At 39.3% G+C, this 25,059-nt stretch overlaps 1 protein-coding gene across 4 annotated transcripts in view; it reads right to left on the reverse strand.

Moving 5' to 3' along the window:
- Positions 1–312: 312 nt before the first annotated feature.
- Positions 313–25,059, reverse strand: part of KCNQ1 (potassium voltage-gated channel subfamily Q member 1) — a 331,039-nt gene continuing 306,292 nt past the window's right edge. For all 4 annotated transcript variants that reach the window (XM_072929728.1, XM_002198037.5, XM_030273921.4 and 1 more), the window contains one exon: positions 313–2,395. In XM_072929728.1, the coding sequence (XP_072785829.1) occupies positions 2,198–2,395 (198 nt within the window). In that variant the 3' untranslated portion in view covers positions 313–2,197. The remainder of the gene's footprint in view (positions 2,396–25,059) is intronic.

The raw sequence follows: 25,059 nt of genomic DNA on the forward strand, positions 1-25,059 counted from the left end.
ATGGTGCTGGGAACAAACAGGCAGGAATGGACACATTTTCTGTTTAAAACAATGCCCCTAGAAATGCACAGACCTGTCTGCTTTCAGCCAGGGCTATGTGACACACCTTTCTCTTCAGTCATCCTCGCTGATAAAGTCCACATTTTCTTTTATTTCTCTAGTGAAGAATCAGCAGAAGCCTTACAGTCATGCCTTGCAAATAAGGCATATTTACACTGTACAGTGGGCTAAGAGAGAAAGGAGAAGAAAAGCCATCTGCTTTCTTGTGTATATCAAGTGTCTGGATTTTAGAATAACCAAAAGACATGGCACTCTTGTCCTGTATTTTATTAGGAAATTAACAGGCTGATTGATAACCTAAAATTACATAGCGAATCTCATTTAAAAAAATGTTCAAAATCATGAGAATAATTTTGATTTCCACAAAAATATAATGCCCTGATACAATTCTTCTTTATGCCTGTAAAATTCTACACCCTTAATATTTATCTACTGTACAATAGAGAGGCTGGATAACTGTAACAGAATCTGGAAAGTAAAATACAGGATATTTAATATAGGACTTTCTCTGCAGTCCAAATCAAAGAGATGAAATGTTGGAAAGAAAGCTTAGAATGTGAGAGTTCCCTATGAGGAGATTCTCTGTGATCTCATTCATCATGCATCATTATTTCAGGCTGGTAATATTGGTCAAAAGACTGGTAATATAAACTGCTCTGCCAAGGTATGAGGCTTTAGGGCATGCCCCAGGAGAGGGAGACCACTGTGGGGTACAGGCTCTGCAGTGAGGGGAACAGGGTGCACTGGATATGTAGGATGCCCAAAGTGCAAGAGCTGATATATCTGTGTACATCTCGTTTCCCCAGCAGTTTGAGCTACCACTACCACCACATTGGACTAAAGAGCTTCTCCTGAGGCTGCCAGGTTTAAAGACTGACATGATTCAGGTGCTGAGTCTCTGCAAGGCCTTCATAATTTCAGCCTTAGTAATCAAAGCCCAACTCCTGCTCACCTTGTGTGTGTGTGAGAACTCACACTGAGCCAACGGTTTCATTGCAGTCATCACGAGGGGCAGCGTGGTTCAGCTCCATGGCTCATAGCTGAGCCCTCAATTCTCTAAATAAAGAGCTGGCACTTGCCAATACCAACCAACTCTTGTAGGGAGTTGAGTTTCTCAAGACATTATTCATGGAAATATTAAAACTGTCATATGTGCTCTGTGGATTAGAGATGCTTTCCTGAACTGAAGCCTTGATTCCTGCAAACATTATGGATGATCTGTGAGTGGCCAGCTCAAATACTTGACCAGTGAAGTCCAGCCACTTCAGCCTCTTGTATTATTCTTGGTGTCTGTAAGCTAAAAACCAGTAGATTTAAGAAGTAGAAAGTCTTCCTTTTAAAATGCTCAGGACAAGTACATTCAGACCACTGTGTTTTCTATTTATATATAAATTCTTTGGCAACAATTTTCTAGAAGGCATAATAATTTTTTTTTGCTATGTAATACTTAATTGTCTCCCCATGAAAAACTGATATCTTAGAAAATCTATAGTACTTTCCACCATAAATAGTATTGTTCCAGATTAAGGATTAGTTCCTCCCTGAAGAAAAACAGATTTTAAAAATCTGGTCATTATCTGATAACTGTTTATGTAGTAACACTAAAATAAAACAGAAAAAGAAAATCATTCAGTATGTGGTTTGTTATTGTCTAGAATGTTAGTGTATGTTTATACAATAAAAACAACATAAGTTATCCTAGTTTGTTTTAAAAACCTTAGTAATAGAAATAAATTGCTATCTGCAGATTCATAAACAGAATGCATTTTTTTCCATCTAAGTTCAAGTATTATTAGAATATTATTATTACTATTATTATTATTATTACAGGAGCTCTAAATCCTTGCCATTTGCCTGCCTTTACATCATTTTGGTCTTTTTGAGAAATAACAAGTTGGGATCATTTGTTCAGGAACAAAATCAATGTGGAGCTTCCAGAAGTTTTGCCTGGTGGAAGACAGCCTGGCAATCCTTTGGCTACTGTGGGTAACTTTAGCATGTTTGAGACTAGTGGTGTAGATACAGCAGTTGCACGATTTCTTGGTTGGCTGATGAACTTAATTTCTCCCAGGTTCTCAACACTCAGTCCCGTTCAGAGGAGAAAAGTAGGAACAACCCAACCCAGACTTGCGCCACATCAGGAGATGTCGTCTTCATTTCCTCCCGGTACTGTCAGCTGCTCATATGTGGGCAGGGTGTTGTTAGGGAGGAAAAGCTCTGAACTGTTGTTGCCTCTCTGAGACGATCTGTTGTTGCCCTGATCCCCCTGCTGACGGGAAACCAGATGATGCAGCATGTCTGTGATGAGGTTCAGCTTCTGGTCCATTTGTGTGACCTACAAAGGCAAAGGGGAGAGTTGTTTAGGAGCAGCATGCAAGAAAATTGCAACAAACCGGGTGACATACATGTAACATGAATTAGGATCACAGCAACCTCTGTGAAGATACCACAGATTCACTGTACATCAAACAGATCATTAGAAATTTAATGCATTAGGTCAGGGTTGGATGGGGACAAGCTTGGTAATACCTCTGGCGTGTGCTTTGACACTCATTTAAAATTCTGGGTGAACACATGACAAATGTGATTTTAAAGAGAGCTGCTGGAATAGAGAACTAAGACCCAGAACTGAATTTCTGTGTGTGTTTTTTTTTTTTTTTTTGTTATTATCGTGTCCAAAGTTCTTTTTTTTTTTTTAATGATAAACTTGTAGCATGCTTCTATGCCCTGATAATATCAATATGCTCTAGTAAATAACTGCTTGACTTGCAGTGATCTAATCAACTCTTAAGCTGGGACTGAGTGATGCTCTTTGCTACATTTGGGTTCAATTATCATCTCAGGCCACAAAATACCCATTGGTATTTTTGCTGCCGTGAGTGAATAGCAGCTGGGAGTGGCACATGAGTCAGTTTTATGCTCCCAAAGCCCACTGACACAGCATTCCCTAGGATTGCCATCTGAATGACATGATCCCCAGCAAGACAGAAACTAAGAATTCCAAGATGTCTGAAAATTAATTTCTTGCCTGGGGGACTCCAGGGGTACAGCCTGTATCCATAATGCTCATTTTCTTCTTTAGATAGAGGCTCTTTAAATTATTTAATTTATCTTCTTCCACCCCCTGCCCCCCCCCCCCCCCCAATCCTTTTTTCTGGTCTTTCTTCTAATATTTAAGAGAAAATACAATTAAAAAGCTGATACCTAAGAGAGGTTAGGCTATGGATGTTTTCTGGCATATATTTGTGGTTCCTCGGAGAAAAATTGATAATTAGGTGTTTTTAGGAGTGTCACCCCTTTTATCTGGCATTGGGAGCCTCCTCTCTGCACTGAGCAAAATATCCCAAGGGCAAGATGGGGGCACTTCTAGCTTCAAAGTCCTGCCCACTCTCTGACCCTTTGTGTGGTAAAAGCATTGAAAGGAGGCAGTAAGACTCTGCCTTATGGCCTCTTAATCGCTTCTTCAAGCATAATAAGCTTCGATTTTGTCACTGCAGTCTCTGACCCACTGATCCACAGGGATCCTAAAACACTGAGTAAATTCTAGGCAAAAAGATGTAATACTTTTTAGAAAGGGAAAAGAAAGCAAACAGAAAAAAAAACCAAACTGTGATAGGAATAAATTGTTGCCTAAAATATCTGCTAGAAAGTAGTGGAAGGCACATAAAACTGCCAGAGAGAGCATGAGTGGGAGCAATTTATATGTGCCTGGCTGTCATCCAAGTATCACACAGGATAGTAAAAGACAGTAAGGCTGAGCAGAACATCAACAAACCTGGAGGACTTCAGCAGAGACTAAAATGTTTTTCTACCATAGAGAAAATGCTGGGTTTTTTCAAACACTTTGTACAACTGGTAGGGAAGCAGATACAGTGATTTAAAAATATGAGGTGCCAGAGATTTATACTTTGCAGCTGGTTTTGAAAACATTAGGTAAAGCACCCTAGATGGTACATGAAACACTAGTAATTCTGGATGGAAATGGCTGTTGAAAGATGAGATTCTATGAAATGAGGAAGCTGAAGAACAGATAAGTTCAAGATTTCTACAAGGAAACACAGATGGAAAACTGAGCAGATCATCAGGTTCTCATTTCATCACTATTTATTTCCTCCCTTAAAAAAAGACACCTTTTGCCCAAATAGTGCCCATTACATATGATAAACCTGTGATGCTCCAATTATCACAGTACAAATCAGTGGTAGTGAAACCTACAAAAATACCTTATTCCTGCATCCCTCACTGCCCAGGTGTTGTTTGTTTTCTGAGACAACTGTGCTGGAAGGACTGCAGTGAAAGTCTCCACACAAACAGCTATCTTCAGAATCCAAAAGACAACTTCTCCTTCTACAAGGAATGTTTTTTTGATAACTATTCTAAATGAACGGGGGGGTTTTTATATGCATGTGTGTCTTAATTTGTGATTCCAGGCAGGGATTACCGGAGGGAACAGAGACTGGAGATATATCTGGAAAACGTGCATTCATGAAACTCTTGCAGTGATGAACTATTGAACATGACAGTAGGTTGGACTGAGATCTGGATAGTCCTTCAACAGCTGTGCATCTTGGTGATGAAGTACTGGGGAGAAGTGAGAAGTGAATATTCTTGCTGGGAAATAAATTCCCTGAGATAATTGTCTAATTTCTTTCTAGGCAACAAGGTCTGGCTGCTGCAGCTGTGGAGTGCAGGAGGCCCACAGAAGCAGAGGCAGGAGCTAATTGCTATTGAGCTGAGCCATATGAGATTAAAAGTAAAGACCTTTGTCATCCACGTTCCTGCTTTTTGGAGTAGGGCTCTAAAGCCACAAAGACTTTGTGGAGGGAGGTCCAGAAAGCTGGCTGTGTTTAGCTGTTGTTTCCCAGGGGGTTCTGTGCCTGTGAAGGGCTTGCTCCAAGACACACTGGACTCAGTGGTAGATTTTGGCAAGCACAGACTCCCAGTGGCTTCAGCGGGCTCTGTACCAACCTTGGAACTGAATCATCAATCCCAAAGAGTAATATGCTCTTTGGACATTACAAGAGAAGGAGCAGTCTGTATTCCTGAACATGGATCTTCTGGTTCTCAGGGCTCTACCAGATGACATTGGTAAATGAGGCAGCAGCAGGCCCCCATTTTTAATTCTGCCAAAGTAATATCTGCTTAAAGTATGAGATACTTTAAAAGGAGAAGTAAAAGCCACCAGAAGGCAACTTCTACTGTCATCACAGGCCTCTGATGTACCAGAAAAAGAGGCTTGCTGGTGAACAGCCTGGCTTATTAACGTGCCCAATCTGCCTGTCATCATCCAAACACACATCCTGAAATACATCATTCACTTGCTTGCTGCAGAGATAATTATACCCACTAGAAAAATGTCATTGTGTGCAATATCCTTTTTATTAAGCCAGCTTTAGGCAGTTAGCATGGAGAAATGTATCATCCCCCCTGAATCATACTTTCAAACACATTTACTTGATTAGAAATTAGCTCTGATGCCAGAGCGAATAAAAGTAAAGCAAACAGAAAAACTGCTGATGTTGCTCTAATCTTAACCGCTTAGAACAACTTTGATCTCTCTACTTAAAACAGCAAACATTGTTAATTACATAGAAAAATAACTCAGACTGATTTGTTTCCTTTAGGAAAAACTAAGTAAGCCCTTTGTAGCTGATTTATGTTTCATTAGAAGCATGATGTTTGTATGATCAGATTCTTTATATGCAAAATAATTTCCTTTGTATTTCACAGTTGTTGGGAAGAGGAAGCAGTGTTTGGAACTTCAGAAATTACACACCACAGTTATTCCTAAGTCTTACTGAAATATTGTATGAATACAACATTTTTCCGTCCTCTGAGTTAAGTTGAAAAAAAAAGTAACGATCTAAGGATCATAGATTGAGCACAGATGGAGAGAAGATTTAAACAAGTTTTTAATCTATCTTTTTAGAAATGAATAAAATCCCATCCATGCAGTGCACTGAGAAAAAAAACAACCCACAACCAAATAGTTCCTCACAAAGGCTGAAAGGTTAGCACACAAATCTTAAATGGTGCATCATGAGGAAAAGTTATAACATGTAGTTATAACAGTCTCTCTCCATCTTTCCTGTAGGCTCCCTTCAGGTACTAGAAGGCCACAAGTAGGTCACTCCAAAGCCTTTTCCAGGCTGAATAATCCCAATTCTCATAGCCTTAGTGACATGCATTTATAAAGGTAATAATATTTGTAAAGGGATCAAAAGAATTCCAGGAGGTGCTACTGAACAAGACAGAGACTGTTCTTGCTAAAAGAACAAAATAATTTTCAATTAAAATTGTCTATTATTTTAATCTATTAAAATTCTGCAAATCTTCATGCTATATTAACTTGAAACACGTAGTAATTTTAAGCTTTTGTAAAAAGTTCATGGTATGATTTGGAACATAATATGTAACAATGAATTTATTTCCTTGATTTTAAAAATGAAGCAAACAAAAACATAACACAGAAGCCTGGCTGGCTCCAGGGACAGAAGGGTCTCTTTTATGCTCCCCTGTAATGGAGAACTAAAGGATAGCACTTTGGAGACCTACTCCCAAAACTAATTACAGGAATTTACCAGGAAAAGGCAATGACAGACACAATTACAGAGCTGAGTGGAACAGTATTTTCAGCCACGGGAAGCTGAAGGACAAAACTTTGAGTTTGGCATAATTTCAGCCACAAAGACTACAAATTATTAATGGATTATTCCAAGTATTGCTCCATAATCTGCAGAGATCAAGGCTGATTAATGCTGTTGATTAAAGCTGTGTCATCTGCCCATCATTCTCATGCTCAGGGATTTTAAAAGTAAATATTACGGGTAAAAATTATAGTCACTTTGAACAGAATGCTGTTTTATAACTACCTATGTTCTTAACATGGTTGACTGATTAAACAGATTTTCTGTCCATAATGAAGAGAATTTTTATCAGCTCATTGCTCACTCAGTAGGTTCAGGGGGGCTGTCCTTGTTCTCAGTAAAGAAAGCCAAGCATGAAGCTGCTAAAGGAGAAGAGGGAAACAAGGATACAAGAAACACTTGGCTGACAAAAATGTGATAAAGGAAGATTTCAGCTGCTTTTACAACATTGAACTCCAAATTCTGCTGCCCTGACTTGAGTGACATCCATTCCTGTGGGTGCAGCTTTTGGCTCAAAGTGAACTAATTCTTTAAAGCACTTTTTCAAAATAACCAAAGAGGACTGGGGAGATCTTCATGTATTCATCACTTCTGGTGGCTTGTAACTAAGGAGGACACTATTGCTCTGCAGTGTAGCAAACTTCCAGAGAAATAAAAAATGATGCTTTCTTAGAGCATCTCTCCATGTCGTATCAGATCTCTAATGTGTTTGCTGTTCAGCACCACACTCAGTAATAAACTAGCTTTATCTTTCATAAAAACACACAAAAAGGTCCTTTCTGCTAACAAAATAATCATCAGGCACACCAAAGACTCGGCTGGAGAGAAGATGAAAGGCAAAAAATACTCCAGAACTTATGATACCTGTAAATGGCAATGTTATGAAGGAATGTATCAGTATCCAGTGATTCTTAACAACAGTGAGACTGTTCTGGAAGAAACCATGTTATAAATCACGTTTGTCTTTTGTGGGATTCTTCCTATTTAAGTTCTTCAGAATACTTGAGGAAGCTTCAGAGAGGAACTCCCCTGGCTCCTCTCCTCTGCTTGCTCAATCTTCTCACGTCTTGGTATCTCAGCATTTCTAAAAGTTAAAGCTTTTTCCTGGAGCATAAAAGTGAATGCTCTGAGGACAGGAACAGGAATGATATTAGAAGAGGACTTCTAGAAGATCTCTGGTATGGGAATCTCCCCAGAGAATTTATTTTAAAGATTTCTCTATAATAGTGGCAGGAAAGACCAATGGTTTCAGTATTATAAAGGAATGTTTCTTTCTTCAGGTGCACGATTCTTCAAAATTAATGGAATGTGCATGTAGAAATCCCTTCCATTTGCAATGCCCAAGATCCCAGTTTCTTGCAAAACCCCCTATCAGAACTTCTGGCTTTGATGTGTTTATTTTGTTGCCCAAGATGAGGCAGCAGTTTTGCTGGAGGTTATATTCCTGCCACTGAGGTGCTTAAAGGAGAATGTAATCTGCATGAAGGAAGATTTGCTCTCCAGACTGTCTGTACTTTCTCTTGAGAGCTGGCCAAACAAGAAAACATGTGTGCAGTGTCCAGGGGAAGGATAGAAGAAGTGGAGCCAGTGAAAAAACACTCTATTGTAAGATTGATCATTGCTTGGAAAACAGGAGGGCTGAGCTTCTGAGGAACAAAATTGACAGGTTTTGAGGGTTACATGAACAAATCTCTTTCTAGCTAATGAAAACATTATATGAACACTGCAACCACTGTCTTAACTGACAAATAAAATGGACATTTTTCAGACAAAAAGCATATCTGGAAAGAAAGGCACTTGCTACACCCAGAGTTCTAAAATCAGCTCTCTTGCATAAAGCTACCAGTGATAATCTCTGCTTTGAGATAAAAAAAAAAATTTCTTTTTTTTTCAATAAACTGAGACTGCTGCTGCTCTCATCTTGTTGTGTATTTTTATAGGAAAATATTTATCTTACACTTCTCAAAAGCATAAAAACCACTTATTTTTTTGTAGTAAGAGCCCTTGAACAGCTGCTGAGAATTCACCATTGATCAGGGCGTGCTGCTTGTGAATTCAACAGAGGGTGATGACCCTGGGGAGAAAATTCTGAGCCACTGAGCCAGGATTAGAGCTCAGCAACAACCAAGATTTATAAACCAGTTGCTCTGATTCTCCAGAAGTTATCTTGAGATCAGTGAACTATTACAAAGGGCTTGACTTCTACAGTAAATTCCTAATGCACTGTAAAGAAACTCAGTTTTGTCACACATTTTTTAAAAAACTGTTTTGGGAATTATAAGAAACTGGCAACACCAGCAGGTAACCATTTGGTTACTGACTAGAACACTTGTGGCACTTTAAAGTAATTTTTGGTTGTTTGAAGAATTCTGTTCTGGTTGTGCAGCATAAGATCTAGGGTAGCAAATGCTCAAGCTATAGGAAATGGGAGAAATTACACGGTTGATTTATGCATCTGTTCTTTCCATTAAGATTGGGAAAGCAATTTTGATTAGCAAGTAACTAAACTGTAGAGAATTATTTTTCTTTTCCAAATGTACATTTTCTCAAAGAAAATGATGTTTTTCTAAAAGCTTCCTCAAAGTTTCTGGAAATATGACACCTCTGGTTAACTATTCACTCAGCTCCATTTCTTTAATGATTAGAAGAGTGTAGGTTACAACTATAATGTCATTTTTCAGATTAGGTGTCTCCCCTGAATTATATTTGAAACCAGTGGTAGTACGAGACATACTCTGATGGGTCAAAAACTAAAAAACTGATATGAAAAAGCCACTTCAGTAATATGTGATGGAATAAATAATATAATATAAACTAAAATACAGCAGACGAAATACAGACTATTAGCAGTAGGTTATCAAAACTCTCTTCTATGATATGGCCACTTTTCCCTACAAAGAAACAAGCAGCAGCCACAGATGTTGTGCTTATGTAAGAGAGCAACTTATTTAAGGTCTTAAAAATTGTGTGGAATAAGTAGAAACCAAAGGTTACAAGTTGGTTTGGTTTTTTGCAGATAACCTTCATAAGATTATTTGTCTATAACTTGCTGATTGACTGACAGAAGCAAGGTAAGATGAATACAAACCACTCCTAACAAAGAGGTCAGAGGGATGCTGCCAGTTGGGAGAATTAAATTACAGGAGAGTGAAATACATTTGGTCATGGACTGTTAGGGAGTATAAGACCTCAAAAGGTAGAAAGATTTCTGAACAGCACTACTTTTAAGAATTTTTTTTTCTGGGTTCAAACTGGAAGAGGGGAAATTTAGGCTAGGTGTAAGGAAGAAATTCTTTGCTGTGAGGTCGGTGAGGTACTGGAACAAGCTGCACAGAGAAGTTATGGATGCTCCATCCCTGGAAGTGTTTGAGGCCAGGCTGGATGGGGCTCTGAGCAGCCTGGTCTAGTGGAAGGTGTTCCTATGGCAGGGGGTTGGAATTGGATGATCTTAAGGCCATTCTATGGTGATTCCATAATTCTTTTAGAAGTGAAAAGGATACAGAAAGGCTTGAGGGTACAATTGCTGGGAAGGGATGACATAAAATGCTAGTAAGCCAAGACAGGAATGATGACCATGATGGATGTGGCTGCAGGGGTTGGTCAGAAGCAAGACTGGAAACAGCTGCCACTGAAGAAGAGAGAGCAGAGAACTGGGGTCTTGTTTAGTGCTTTTGTTGCCATTATTAATAACTTGCAAAAATATATGGCTTCTTTAAAGCACCCAAACTGTTGGAAATCAGCTTTTCCTGAGAGCCTTTCTTTAGTTCTAGATGTAGTCTTGGGCCACAAGGCCCATCTGCTGGCTCACCACTCCCCAGGCCCCCAGGTCAGTCCCGATGGCCTCCCAGCACTCAGTCCATGCCCAGATGTGTGCAACACTCACAGATCTATCTGGCATCCAGAAGGCAATAGCCAAGCAATTAAAATTTGTGGTTGACTCTTGTTTTAGATAAACCAGACGAGACTTAAAACACATGGAAATTTTCAAGTTAGAATAGCATCCAAAATCTACAGTCTTTGGCCCAGCACTGCCTCAGGATACAGCTTTTTTTTTTTTTTTTTTTCTCTAAAATATTACAAAGGTCAGATTTTTTTTTAACCCTTTCCTCTAAATTAACAGTATATCAGTAGATAAACAAGGGAGTTCGGAGTATTTTTACCTCCTTGCATGAAACCAGGAAAGTAAAGATGAGGGTCTTGTCTCTAAATATAACTTTCACAGGAACTACTAAAGATGACAAATCCTTCTATCCTATAAACTGAATACTCTAATATTTTCAAGAATTAGCTTATCTTCATTAACTATAGCCCCACCTTCAGGAAACAGTATCTCTCTGACCAGACACAACTTTCCTCTCTCTCTGTTTCAAGATAAGACACGAGTTGGCAAGAAGGGAGGGATTCTTTCTTTACAAGTGAATCAATGATACCAGAAGTATTAGAAGTTAATGTATCTACAAAAATCACTGGATATCCATCCAGCTCCATAATCATAAACAGCTTGCCAAATTATGCTTAAATTGAAATCCAGCCTTATGGAGGATGGGAAACAGGCTTGAGATAACAAGAAATATAGTAAAAATATTGATCAAAGAAACCAGGGAAAAAAAAAAAAGCCTTTTATCTCTGTGTAATAGTTTGAATAGAGTTCTAGAATAAATGATGATCATCTTCAGGGCCAGGAGTTGGACTTTGATGATCCTTGTGGGTCCCCTCCCACTCAGAATATTCTATGATTCCATGTTTAGTGCATCTACAACACTGTGCAAACCTGGGTGCACCCACACAAGATAAGTCTTGTTATTGCCAGAACAACGTGGGGGAAACTGAGGCAGCACAGCCAGCGGCCCACCTTCAGATACAATAAACATTCTTAACATCAGCTTGGATGAGTGTCACTAACAAAACTTTAAAAATACTCTCCCTGTCCTGGGCACATCTTCCAGTCTCAAGGAAAACCTCACAGCACCTTTCTGGTCTGTATTATGGAGACAGGAGGTTGGAAAACAGGTTGCTTTCTCATTCTCAATCACATTCTTATTCAGCAAAATGTTTCTCTGTGGGGTCCCTCTGGTTGAGGACCCCGGTACCTATCTGGAGAGGAAAGGAAGGCTCTCTGTTTGGCTAACAGGCACTTGTATTTCAGATGCTTCAGCTCCACAGATGTGAAGAAAACTCCCTGTGGCTCTTGCCTCTGGAGGACCCTTTCTGCTGGCTTAACCACAGCAGTACAGCCTCTGAATATCACTCCATATTTTCGTTGTCAGAAGTTTGGCTGTCAGACAACAGCTTTCCCCTAGCTGCAGATTCCCGTTCCCCGTGTGGAACGGTGGCATATTTACAGCACTTTAGGGTTAAAAAGTGTAGAGTACAAGACCCAACTGGCATAAAAATATGTCCAAAACTCTTCTCCCCAGCAAAATAAACCCCAAATCAACCCAACCCCCACTGTCCCCCTCCCCCCAATAAAGAAAACAAAAGTGACTAATCTTGACCTCTCTCCAAAGGGGAATGTTTTGCTTCTTGAATCTTTGGCTCTGGCTCTTGTATGATACTGGGACTATGACTAATAACCTCTTGCCAGAGTACTGCTGATAATTTCACCTTTGAGTAGCTGTTCTCATTCTGGACCATCATAGTATGCACTTAAGTTGCCAAGATTTTATTTTTAAAAAAACAAAGAATAAGATATACACTCATAATCCCCTGTGTTAGAAATACATTTTTCAGCTTTAACTGTAAAGTTTTGCCTGACAATTTTTCCTCCTTCCTCCAAACTGTTATTTTTCAGATGCCTGCTATGAAATGGTTCCCTTTTTCCTTCCTTTCCCTCAAACACTTTTTCTAATTCAAAACAGATTTGAGACTGCTGCTCTTTTTAAAGCAAATCTGCCATGTATCATGTCGTGTTAGGTCAGCACTGCTTATGTTATGTTTTGCACTTCACCCAAATGAGGCATCCATGCTGCTTTTCAAAGGGAATAAATCCAGACTAGGTGCAGTGGCTTTCATGGCTAGCACAGACCCGCAGGTTATGGATCTGATCTTATGGCACGGCATGGCACTGGGGAGGACATCACTATCTCCCTTTTTGCTTAAAAATTTAAAAACAAAGATAACTTCAACTCTTATCTCAAAAAAAGAGTTCTTTGTTTTTTGTTTTTTCTTTTTTTTTTGCCAGCTCCTTTTTCAGCATCCATAATGTACTAATTATTTATATTTTGATAGTTGCTATATGGGCAAAAAAAGGCATAAACCCCTTAGTACCTAAAATGAGCTTAAAAAGTGAATAACCATATGATGACTTCTGCAGCAATCAAAACTGGAAGGTAAAAAGAGTCGGGGAGAGAAAGGAAGAGAAGCAATTACAACAACAGTGAGTTTTGAGCGAGTTTTCCCTGAGGGCCACTGGTAATTAAACTAACGGCAACATGAATCTCTGTTTGATGTGGTCATGAATTTGTTCTCAAAAGAAAAATATTTAAAAAGATTCTTTCAAGAGAAATTTTTAGAGAACAAGCTCAGCATGAATAATTAGACCAGAAATACTTTGATAAATATTATTATGGGGAAGTCATTTATGGGCCATGGCATCTGAAGGTTAGAAATCTTGGTGATAAATATGGTGGCAAGTTTGCACCCATTTTGAACACACAAAACCAGGGCTGTGTTCCTGTTTGCTTGAGCCTGCTCCTCAGAAAGGAGGCGGCCTCTTGTTTTGCCATTGCATTAAGCTTTACAAAGACACAGATGCAAGACAGAAAATTTCAGTGGGAAAGCTCAGTGGAACGAAAGAAAACCACACACAATTCCAAAGGCACTTTTCATTCCCAGGGGCTGCACAGAGATCAGAGGTGAAATTCAGTGGTGATAAAAAGTCTGTGAGCCCACTCCACTCCCCCAGCCTTTCTAAACATCATTCAATTCTGCTGAAATCATATGCCTGGAAACATCTCCTTCAGAATCTTCTAAATATAAAACGTCTTGCATTTTGTAGAAATTTAAGTATCCAGCAAAACCCCATTGAAATCCAGAGAAGATGCAGGTGCTTTGCACCCTCTAAAAGCAATGGACATCCCAAAAGCACATTTCATTTGTTTACTGAGCACTTCAAAAAGTGGAGGCAGATACAATCAATCAAAAGCCAGCAAATAACCAGCCAGTGCACTAGAATGTAATATATTTACCAGTGGAAACCCATGTTTACAAGGAAAAGAAACTGCTTGTTGGCTGTCATGGTGTTATTCATAAAGGCAAACTAGGAGATCTTATGGATACCAGGAGCAAAACTACAACAAAGGCAACCAACTGCTAATGAAGAAGGGTTTTCAGTCAAATTTCATGGGTCATACAAAGTCATTACCATGCCTGCAGGAGTTCAACAGCTCTGCCAGTTGAATTCGGGGGGAATGAAGTGATTATTTTGTTACGCATTTTGTAGTTTTAGACATTTTTGCTTAAAATTTAAATTCTGAAGCCAAGCAGCTGTGCAAGAATATCAGCTTCAATTTCCAGAGTTAGCTTCTGACAAACTGTCTTGCAGAGGAAACATCAAAAACAGGTCTTCTGTATACATCAAGGTCTCAAAAACTAGATTTTAAAGACTCATATCTGTTCCCTTTTTTCCTGCTGCTTAAATAAAACCTTATGGTGTTAAGCCAATTTCCTAACACTTTGGAGGCTTCATACATTTTGAAAACGAAGAGACAGATAATTTGGCTGCTACTGGTGGCAAGTGCTGCATGGGTTAACTTTCCCAATTACTCCCATTGCAGGTTTCCTTCTGGTTTTCAGTTAAAATATTAAGTCTATTTTCCATAACATTTTAAGCCATAATGCCTTTAAAAGTAAGCAAATGTTCCTGACAAAATAACATGCTTGAAAAATGTAATGGATAACAAAGATAACAAAAAAATCCTTAGTGCATTTCTTTGTCAGTAACTTCTTCTAGGAATACAGCCAGGCTGGGCATTTGTTTGGACTGGTAAACCATGACACAAAAGTGGATCTCTTGGCAGCACAAGCAACTGCTCTGTGGTAGAAGCAAAAGGCTCACAGTCTTTCCTAGCTGATTAATCATTATGACAGGCTTGAAGACTAAATGATCTGCCCAGCTCCAGATGCTAGATGTGCATCCACCTCTTATTCTTCTGGTTCTTGGGCAGTAGCCTGAATTGTTCATTCTGAAGGTAATGATGACCATTTACTGTTCAAAACTAAAAAAGGCTTCAGGCTCTGTAATATTATATTATGACAGAGGAGGCTACTACACAAGATCACACAGCACATATAGTCTAGACATGATGAAATGCTGGAATGCAGAGGTGGTGACAGTCCTGACCATAAAGCTTTGTGACGTTCCCCTTCTCCATTTCCACCTCCAGCCAGGACTGTTATCAATTGCACAAAGGCAGAGCATGAACACGTGGCTGTCTCCCTCCCATCCAGCCCCTGCCATCGAGGGCTGCACTAACCCCTGTTAAATCAATAACAAAATGCAGTTTCTCAGTGATGGGGAGGCAGCATTTCTTTCACAGCACAGGGTAACACTCCTCAGCGTTTACAGAGAGGAAAAAAAGCAGTGATACAATGAAAGCAGAGGAAGCATCGCGGTGGCAGAAAGAAGGTACTGGATCCTGTCTGAGACAGCCAAAGAACTCTATAGGATCTTCAGTAGCTGCAAGTCATGAGAGACACCACTTTAATTGTCACATAAAGGATGGTCCTCCACAGAGGGAACAAGTTTGTCTGGGCATTTGCCAGGGAGACTTCAGTGACAGTGGCACTCCAGGAAGGGAACACCAGAGAATCAGCACCCTGTGTCTGAAGCAAGCTGCAGCCTGCTCCTCCTGGAGGTTGATCACTGGTGTTCACAGGGGCCAGACTATGCTTTACTTGGAAGATTTGGGTATCACCACACAAACTGCTTTAGCTGCAGGCATTTCCTATTTTCTTCTTGCATATTTTCCTTGAATGAGTGAAAGTTTACTCTGGAGTAATTTGTTTTTATTTTTTCTGACAATCTCTTTTGTTAAGTAGAATTTTTGCCCCAGTCCAATAGAGACAGTAATCAGTTACTTAGGAGAAATTAATTCACTCCTAATCACGCAACCTTTGAAAAAAAGTTGTCACATAGTACCTAATAAGGACTTTACAGATTAAAATGATAAAATAATTAAAAATTAATAAAGATTTTTTTTTCATCCATTTCATTTATGGGATTTGACTAACAGCTTTAGCTCTGACACATCTGCTCTGAAATGTGAAAGGGCTTTACTTCAGTCTCAAACATCACCGCTCCTTTAGGGTGTAAGGTGCTTCTGTTCATAGCACCTGAGCTGTTGATTTATATTTTCATGGAATCATATAATGTCCTGCAAGGGACCTGAAATACCATCTTATAGTTCCAACACCCCTGCCACGGGCAGGGACACCTTCCAGTAGACCAGGTTGCTCAGAACCGCATCCATCCTGAACTTGAAAAATGTCAGGGCCATCAAGAAATAAACTTTTCAAGTTATATCTAAGTTTTAAGCTAAATCCAGAAAACAGCAGTGGGAATAACAAAGATTATAAACATGACCAAGTGCTTCTGTTTTCATTTTTGACCTCTAACCCTCAAAATGTTTCTCATACCCAGTACTCATGTCTGAGGAAATGGAAACAACAGAAAGTGAAATGGCTTGCCTCAGGTTCTGCAGAAAGCAATATCTGAGGCAGGCACGGCACCCACACTGCCTGAGACCCCCACAATAATCACACCAGTGCACATTTCTAGAAGGGACATGGATGTCATGATGACACAAGTATCTGACACCGCCTTTTAAAAGCTGATTTTCAGAGAGGACACAGGAGGTCTGGCTGCACTCACTCTTCTCTGGCCCAGGGAGCACTCACAGTGTGCATGTGCAAGTGAGTACACCATGTGGGACCAGCTCTGATATGCATTATTTATACAACAGCTCTACTGACTTAAAAACTAATAAATCCACAGCCTGCAGATGATGTGCAGACACACAGACACATCATCACAAATATAACTTTATCTTGATTCTTTGTGTTTCCCCCCTCTGTTGCTGCACAACATAGCATCTAGTACAATAGCAAAATAAGCCTCTGGCTAAAGCATGAGCTTGTTTCAATCACAGCATCTCTCCAATGCAATAGAAGTAAGTGCCATTTTCCAGGGAACCATTTCTACAGAAGTATTTCACGCAGAGGAAACGCTGTCAAGCTTGTTTGCAATGCATTGCTGCAAAATGCTCCACACTTCCCTTACTCTCTGAGTGCCCTCGACTCCTGGTGAGCTTTTCACTGAAGAAGATCCATGTATTTGGATAAAAGTGAAGCACACAGTCTGTAACTTTGCACAATACAAGTGAAAGCACAATACAAGAGGTCAAAATGAGGTTTCTCTCCTCATGTATGATAATTATGGTCTGTTTATAATTCTACAGTTAATTTAGGGCTTGTATGTCTCCGCTGGACAAAGCAGCCTGCCCTGTGTGGAAAATGACATTAACTCAATCTTTGCAGACTGTCCCTGAGCCTACAAATGCTTTTGTTAGTACAGTGAACACCTGTACTAATTACGCACTTCACTCACTCGGGGGTCACTGCTCATGGCAAAGGTTTTAAATCAGCCACCCCAGGAGACAGACATCATTATATTTCTGGAGCAGTCATTCCAGTGCTGCAAAACTAGGCAGCCTTGGAAACAGATTCACACTCTGAAGGCTCTAAAGGTGAAAGACCGGGATACCCCATTGCTGGACACAAAATATTGGGATGAACAGAGAAAATGAAGAGAATAATCAGAAACTGCTGTTGAAATCTTAAGTTTAGCACTATTTTTAGAGATTTTGTGATTCTTCTGACTTTCATGTTAATAACATTTTTTCCCCCATCTCTCATTATATACTACAGCAAAATTTGTAAGCATGGGAGAAATGCCAAATAATTTAATTTTACTCACTTTGTGACTCGCATGTGCTATTTATGCACCTACAGTTATGCTGGAAGTCAAATGCCAAGGTCAGCATTCATTTCTTTCACTGATGTAGCTACCCATGAAGTCATGTTCAGTTCTTCCCAGAGAGTCCCTGTTCACACTGATGCTAATCAGCACTGGTACTTCCCTTAGCTCAATATGCAAAACTTGTAGAATCAATGGCACATTATGTGAAAACCAGCATCTAAGTGGCTGTAGGGGGCAGAGATATCTGCATTTCACATTATTCTTCTCCTAATCACTGCATGTAAAAGCTGTCAGCAGGTTTGTCACTGGGAAGTCACAGAGCAGAAGGTTACTTTAGGTAGGTGCTGCCTTCAATTAAACACACGCCAAGGCGTCATGCTGCCCTCAGTACCCAAGTCACAGCATTTTCCAAAGGCAAGAAGCACTGAGGGTGTGGGCAGAGCTCTCCATCCAGCTTTTTGCAGCTGCTCTGCGCCCCAGCGCCATATATGGGGTAAATAAAAGGGAAGCAGAGGCAGGATTTGTTCAGAAATAGCAAAGAACAGGAGCCAGGGCAGAAAAATAATGGAGCCAGGGCAGAGAAGGGATCCTTGAAGTATTTGGCATTTTCACAACTGCCTTCTATGTGAATGCTAAAAAGGTTTTCAAGGATGCAAATGACCAAATACACAAATTCTTCGTAAGGGGCTAAGGAACTCTAACATTCACGCTAAAGGCAACGAATCAATATATTTTCTATCAAATGATCTCCAAACTCTTTAGTCTGTACTTCATCTTTACAAGCCCACAGCATAAATTTTCATGGACATGTAGATGCAAATTTTTTTCTACCATTTGTGTGACCCTTTTCAGCCAGATTCATTAGGCAACGTTAGAAAAACAATAATGCCTTGAGCTCTGTGTACTGCACGAACCCCTCTCTCTCCCTCTGCTGACTCAGGAGCGGGACATGTTTTGCAACAATGTCGTCTAAATATACAATAGTCCCAGTTCACTCCTCTTTCATTCCAGGGTAAATGAGGAGTAAACTTATTGATGTCAATGGGATTAAGGTAATATAAATGCCCTGAAAAGATGGATCACAGTTAGCACTCAGAAGAGCACACTCCAAAGGTTTGTCCACTTGCACGCAACATATCCCCTACAGTAATAGAATCTAGTAAATGACACATGTCACTGCAAAGAACTCCTGTGACTAAATGGTGCATTGTGTAAAGCAAACCTTTCTTCAGTGCACAGAGACAGTATTTTCTTTTACTTTTTAAAACCCAACCCTGTCATGCAAATTATAGCCAAGCCTTCACTGTTCTGTTATTTAAATTTCTTAAAACTTCACAGCTTCATAGAAAACATACTATTAAAAAAAAATCTGACTTAAACAGAAGACATCAAACTTTGCAGGGAATATTCAGACAAACTATAATCTTGGAAAAGAAACTGCAAGGTTTCCAGCATACACTGTAAAAGTAATGAAAACCAAAAGTTTATCTGAAGTGTAATTTAAAGAAATGTGTTTGCATTGTTTTCAGATAAAACAATCCTGAGGCCATGTGTAAAAGTCCTGAACTGCAGGACAGTAATGAGTTTGTGAATCAGGACTGTAAATTCCCTTGCTGTGGATGTGGGAGCCATCAGGAGCACACAGGATTGAATCAGCAGTTACCAAGGCACATGCATACAGCACAGGCCACTCAAGTCTCCGAACTGCCATTTATCATTTCCTGACAGAACAGTTTCTTGGCAAGCCTCCTTTAAAAACAATTTTTTTCCAAAACAACCAACCATTCCAGCAGGCAATGAATACCACTATAATTTGGTCTATTTTTCATATCAAGTAGACTATGGGCTCTGGTTTTCAGTTAATTAAAGAAACCTTCTTTTCAGATTTCCAAACGTCGTTTGCAGCAGGGTCGAACGCACAGTGAGCCAGCCATAAAACAGCGCCAGTTACAGACTGAACCTTATGGAAATGGAAGGAAAATCCCCCAAAACACAAATAAACCCAGGGTTTGAAGCTGCAAAGCTTAGCTTACATAACACCAAATTTGGTTGCCCTGCCAAACTGTTAAATTTGGTCTCAGATGAAAATTGCTGTCTTGGGCTTGACTGTGTTTCATTCTCCTGAATATGTAATGGCTCTAAGCTGTCTGTCAGAATTTGAACTCCAAATATAATAGTAATAATAACAACAATAATAACAACAATAATAACAATAACAATAACAATAACAATAACAACAACATTATTATTATTATTATTATTATTATTATTATTATTATTATTATTATTACTACTACTATTACTATTATTATTATTCCTACTACACACTAATAGTACTTTAGGTACACACACACAGAAAAGCAGCCCTTGCCTTGAAAAGTGCATGATCTACAGAGATGAGATAAAAACAAGGGGTGGGACAAAGATTAGATTTTCATTCCTGTTTTAAACATATGCAACTGAGATATGGAGGGATTAAATGTCTTTCCTGTGCTCACACATAAAATATCTGGGGCTAAACCTAGAAACTGAACCAATGTTTTTCAGTTCAAAACAACTCCATCTTCCTTCATTAACCCTTTGTTTACTAACTACAAGTCCATTCCAACATGTGTTTATAAACGGAGATCCTGGTTCAGCCCTTGGGCACAGAGGCTCCAAGCACAGAAGGGGAACAGCACCCCTCTAACCTCTTGCAAGAATATATATGCTCATATAGCAGTAGTTACTCAGGAACTTATTACTTGAAGCTTTAGAAAAATACAGCTTAGGAAATAAAGTCCCATATTCTGATTTCTTATTTAGAGAAGGAAGTCTGAATTCTGCTGCTTCTCTGCAGAGTCCTCTATGCAAGCAGCCACAGAAACAACAAACTGTGCCATGCTTCAGGGAAGAAGTAAATAATCATTTAAGGGATTTCTCTAAACATCTGAACTGCAGCTCACGCATTCTTAATAAAAAAATAAGGGAAACAAAGAGCAGTTATGCATGTTTCAGTAAAGAATTTTATTACTTGGTCTTTAGAAGAGTTTTCTCAGGCTTAGTGATGTGACCATTTAGCTGTGGAGCCTGTTCCAGTGTCCAACCACCCCCTGGGTGAAGAACCTTTTCCTGATGTCCCACTTGAACTTCCCTGATGCGGCTTTATTCCATTTCCTTGTGCTCTGACACTGGTGGCCAGAGACAGGTGGTCAGCACCTCCTCATCTGCTGCCCCCCTTGCCCTAAGAATGTGTGATTTTAGATGCTCTTACTTGGGTCAAATAAAAAGTCAAATAAAAAGTTTTGTTGTTGGTTGGTAATTTTTTTTTTTTTAATAGAAAGACTAAATGCACCTGGAATTCAAATTCCAAATGAATTTCAAATCTTCATTCCAAAATATGGATATAGGAGAAAATCTCAAAACACTTATTAGGCTTAAAAATAACTACAGTAATATGCAGGAAAGGATGTGTCTCTTCCTATCTTTTTGCTTGGAATAACTGAAGATTTTAAGGCTGAGATGCACAAAATGGAAAACTTCAGGTCAGGTGGCTAAATATGAACACAATTAAAACACAGTCCTATAGTAGGTAATGTCTTACAAAGTTTTGGTAAGGATCTGAAGCACTCCTGATGGCCAAAACCCAAGAGGTGTGTATGCATAATAAACCCTAAAATACACTTAAGGGAAGACAAACTGCTTCACTGCTTGGTTTCAGTACCCCACTTTCGGTTACTTTTACAGAAAAAAAGGGCTGCCATTACATGCCTTGGTCAGAAAATAGTATTTCTGTTGTATGGGAAACTATAGCATATCATAATTTTTTTAACCTGTAAAAGTATTGAGATATATCAAGGACTGGAGCTGGTAAATTATTTTAATTTGGAAACACATAAATGACTTGAGCTTAATAATGAATGTTGACAGTACTGAAATGTTTCATTAAAGGAGTAAAAACTCTATCACTATTCCAAAGGGCCTGAAAGGAATAAAAAGACAACAAAACAGACTAAGTACAGCCTTTCAATGTCCTTGGATTAAAATGCTGACCACAATGAAAAACTCTAAATCAATGATTCCAAAAAGGTTCAATGGAAAATGTTATTCAAGTAGTCCTCTTCAAATAAGACAACACAGAGGTTTCTAAAAGGTTGATTTTTGCTCTAACTAAAATAAGGTGTTTAGGACTTCTTACTATTTGAATAACAACTCCTCTCCATGACAAACCCCATCCATTTCTCAGTCCTTACTTGCCACCAGCTTGCCCTCCTAAAATCTTGCCCCAAGCTGCACACTGGGGAAGCACTTTGGAGAGGCTTCTGAAGAACCATCTGCCACAAGGGCTATAAATTTGTAAATAATTTACAAAACTCCAGAATTTCCTATTTCTCTAAGTGGCTCCAACTAGCTCTGTCCAGCAGAAATCCCTGGGGAGACAAATCCCTGGTTTTCCCTGTACAGAACTGCAACTGCTAATGCTGCAGAGTAATAAGATTGCCAAAAAACTTTTGAATGGTTTTGGATGGTTGAAGTGCACCTTATGATCTCCAGCTTTGCCCAAGGTGAATAGGCAGCAGGTTTTAGACATGCAGATTGTGTTGTGGGGTCACTGTGAAAATACAGTGGGATGGAGGTCCTCTAAAGCTAGCTAGACATTTGCCATTGACTTTAAAAGCAGCAGAAGCACAGTCAAGAATAATTAATTTTTATCAACAACACACTTTAGGATTACTCCCAAGAGCATTCAGGTCAGGGTTGGCCCTGAAGGTGCTTCAATCTGCACAGTCAATTAGTGTCAGTGTTAGTCTACTTTTTCCAATTTTGACTAAAAAAAGTCTCTCCAACACTTTTAGTTGTAGAAATGGATGGAAAATATAAATACATCCAGTGATTAGAGGTGAAAATTTTCCATTAATCTCTGGTCTTACTCGATTTCAGTGATACAAGAAACCATCTTGACCCTATAGGCCAATTTGTTAAGCCAGTTCTTGTACACATTGATCTGATTACCAGGGAAAGTACAGAGGGAAAAGAAAACAGTAAGAGCTGGTTATGTGGTTTTATGAGACATGGATCAAAAATCTTTGCTCTGGTTGCCTCTTGAGGATGGTAAGAAACTCAGGTTTATGAAGGATATCCCTGCTAAAGGAGGAATGCAGAGAGATCTGCAGGCTGCACAGGGAAGCTCCACGCTCCATGACACACCTGGCAATACCAATGGAGAATCCAAACCGCTCCTGACAGGGCCAGTGCACCACCAGAAGCACCGTGTGAAAGGAATCTAACAAAGGCAAGGAAGATGTTGAGGATCACTGCAATAAAAGCCCACTTGCACGGGGTAATTCTGGAAAGCACAGAGGGGCATTGCTCTTTGAAGGAGCCTTGCTCGCGTTCCAGCACGTTGTGGGTGCTCCCCACGAATACTTGTACCTTGACTTGTATTCAAAGAGTTTATCAGGATAATACCTATTTCCTTGCAATCAGGATGTCTCTGCTTTCTTAATGAAACCTTAACCTCTGCTTCCGGGAAGACTCTTGTACCAGGCCACTGACCCAGCTGCTAGACACCCTCCTCAAGCATCCAGAGGAATCTCCCTCTTTGGCTATAAAAATTAACGTATAATGTTCAAAACACTCTTTTCTAGACAGGCCCCCTAACTCTGTGTAATTATGACACTGCTTCTGATATGAATGGCTCTCCTTGCCACTAACCTCCTCCCTGCCTTTCCCCCAAAATAAAAAATTCTGGTTGGAAACCAAAATAAATAGAGTAGATTTTTATCATGTAGAATTTGTTAATAATACTTTCCCTGAAATAGTTCCCAGGCCTTTTTTAATGCTCAAATAAAGGCCCAAACATTTACAGCCAGCACTCTAAGCCAACTAATAATTTATTTGAACCATACTGAAAAGCTCAAGGGGGATTTTGAATGAAAAATCTAGTGAATAAACTGATAGCCAAATACTGCCTTGGAGTCCTGCCACTGTAATACACAGGATGCACGGAGCTCTGTCAGTGACAGAGACATACACTGAGAAACAGTCAATGAGAGGATAGTTAAGTCTTGTCAATGTAAAGTAGAAAAGATAATGTCTTTGAGTAAACCATGAGCTTCAATATTTACCAACTTCAGTAGCACATAGATGATTAGGTGATAAACGCCTGCTGCCTTAAAAACTTAAATATATATTTAGTCATTTGACAATAAGATAAGAAAGGCAAAACTCTACTTTCAGAATTTCATGGGAAACTTAATACATGGAGAATTCCCAAAGATTCTACTGACTTACAGAATCTGCATGAACAGACCAGGATTAAAGCTCATAGAATCAGAAAAAAGGAAGAATTTTTTTCAAAGTCATGTCAGAACTATAAAATTGCTTTGAAGTATCTAGGCCAAGCTGACTTTCAGGACTCAGCTGCCATATTGCCAAACATAAAATAAAATATATATCAAGAAGTAAAGAATTTTAGGGTATTTAAATAAATTATCTTCTCAAGTTAGTAGTTTGCAACATGAACTTAAGAACATGAAAAAGTTTATTCTGTAACTGGAAAAGTTTTTCCTTCCTCCTTTTGTTTTTGTCTCATATTTTTCACCTGAGTTCATAGCTGAAAGAAAATTAATTCATATAAGAGTAGCAACATGAAAAAATAGTCTTCACAATTTACTGCACAGTAGTTTGTTTCCAATATTGCAATAGATGGGAGTTTGAAGCACCCTGTGGCTTTGGCTGGAGCAAGAGCACTGGTTTAGCCTTGATTTGAACCTGCTGTTTACAACACACTGTAAGCCCTTCCCATATGGCTGACTTTTAGCAAGGTTTATGTGAAAAGAAAACCCACTGCCAACCGAACACAGGAAAAAGGAAAATATTTTGCATATGTGTATTTATTTTTACAATTACTTTGGAGTGTAAAATGAATGAATTTATATTACAGAAAATGTACGTTTTACTCTGATGAAATTACTGTGCTGCTCTTTTGCTGCATGTAACACAAAAAAGACGTGGGACGTTCTAGTTGCAGCCTCTGAAGAGACTGGATGTCCAAACTGCTGAGGTTTTTGCAGCTTTCCTGAACTGGGCTCCTGGTGCCTTTTAAACATTTTGCCCCATTAACCACCTTGGGGATATTCTGTGCATGTGAGTATTCACATGAGCGTATTTAATTGATTGTTTCACCTTCTGAACTACCCAGAAATCTGGAAATTACTTCCAATGAGCAAACAAACCATTGGAATAATCTCTGGAACTTATCTCAACCTCTGGAGACTTCAACATTGAGCTAAACACACCAGGAAGGCTGGATTTGTATTTCAGCACTTCTGTTTCCAGCTATGACCCAGAATCAGAGATGAAATTTAAGAGGAAAAACAATTTATAGCTAGA

The sequence above is a fragment of the Taeniopygia guttata genome, chromosome 5 (genome assembly GCF_048771995.1).
Source record: "Taeniopygia guttata chromosome 5, bTaeGut7.mat, whole genome shotgun sequence".
NCBI lineage: Eukaryota > Metazoa > Chordata > Aves > Passeriformes > Estrildidae > Taeniopygia > Taeniopygia guttata.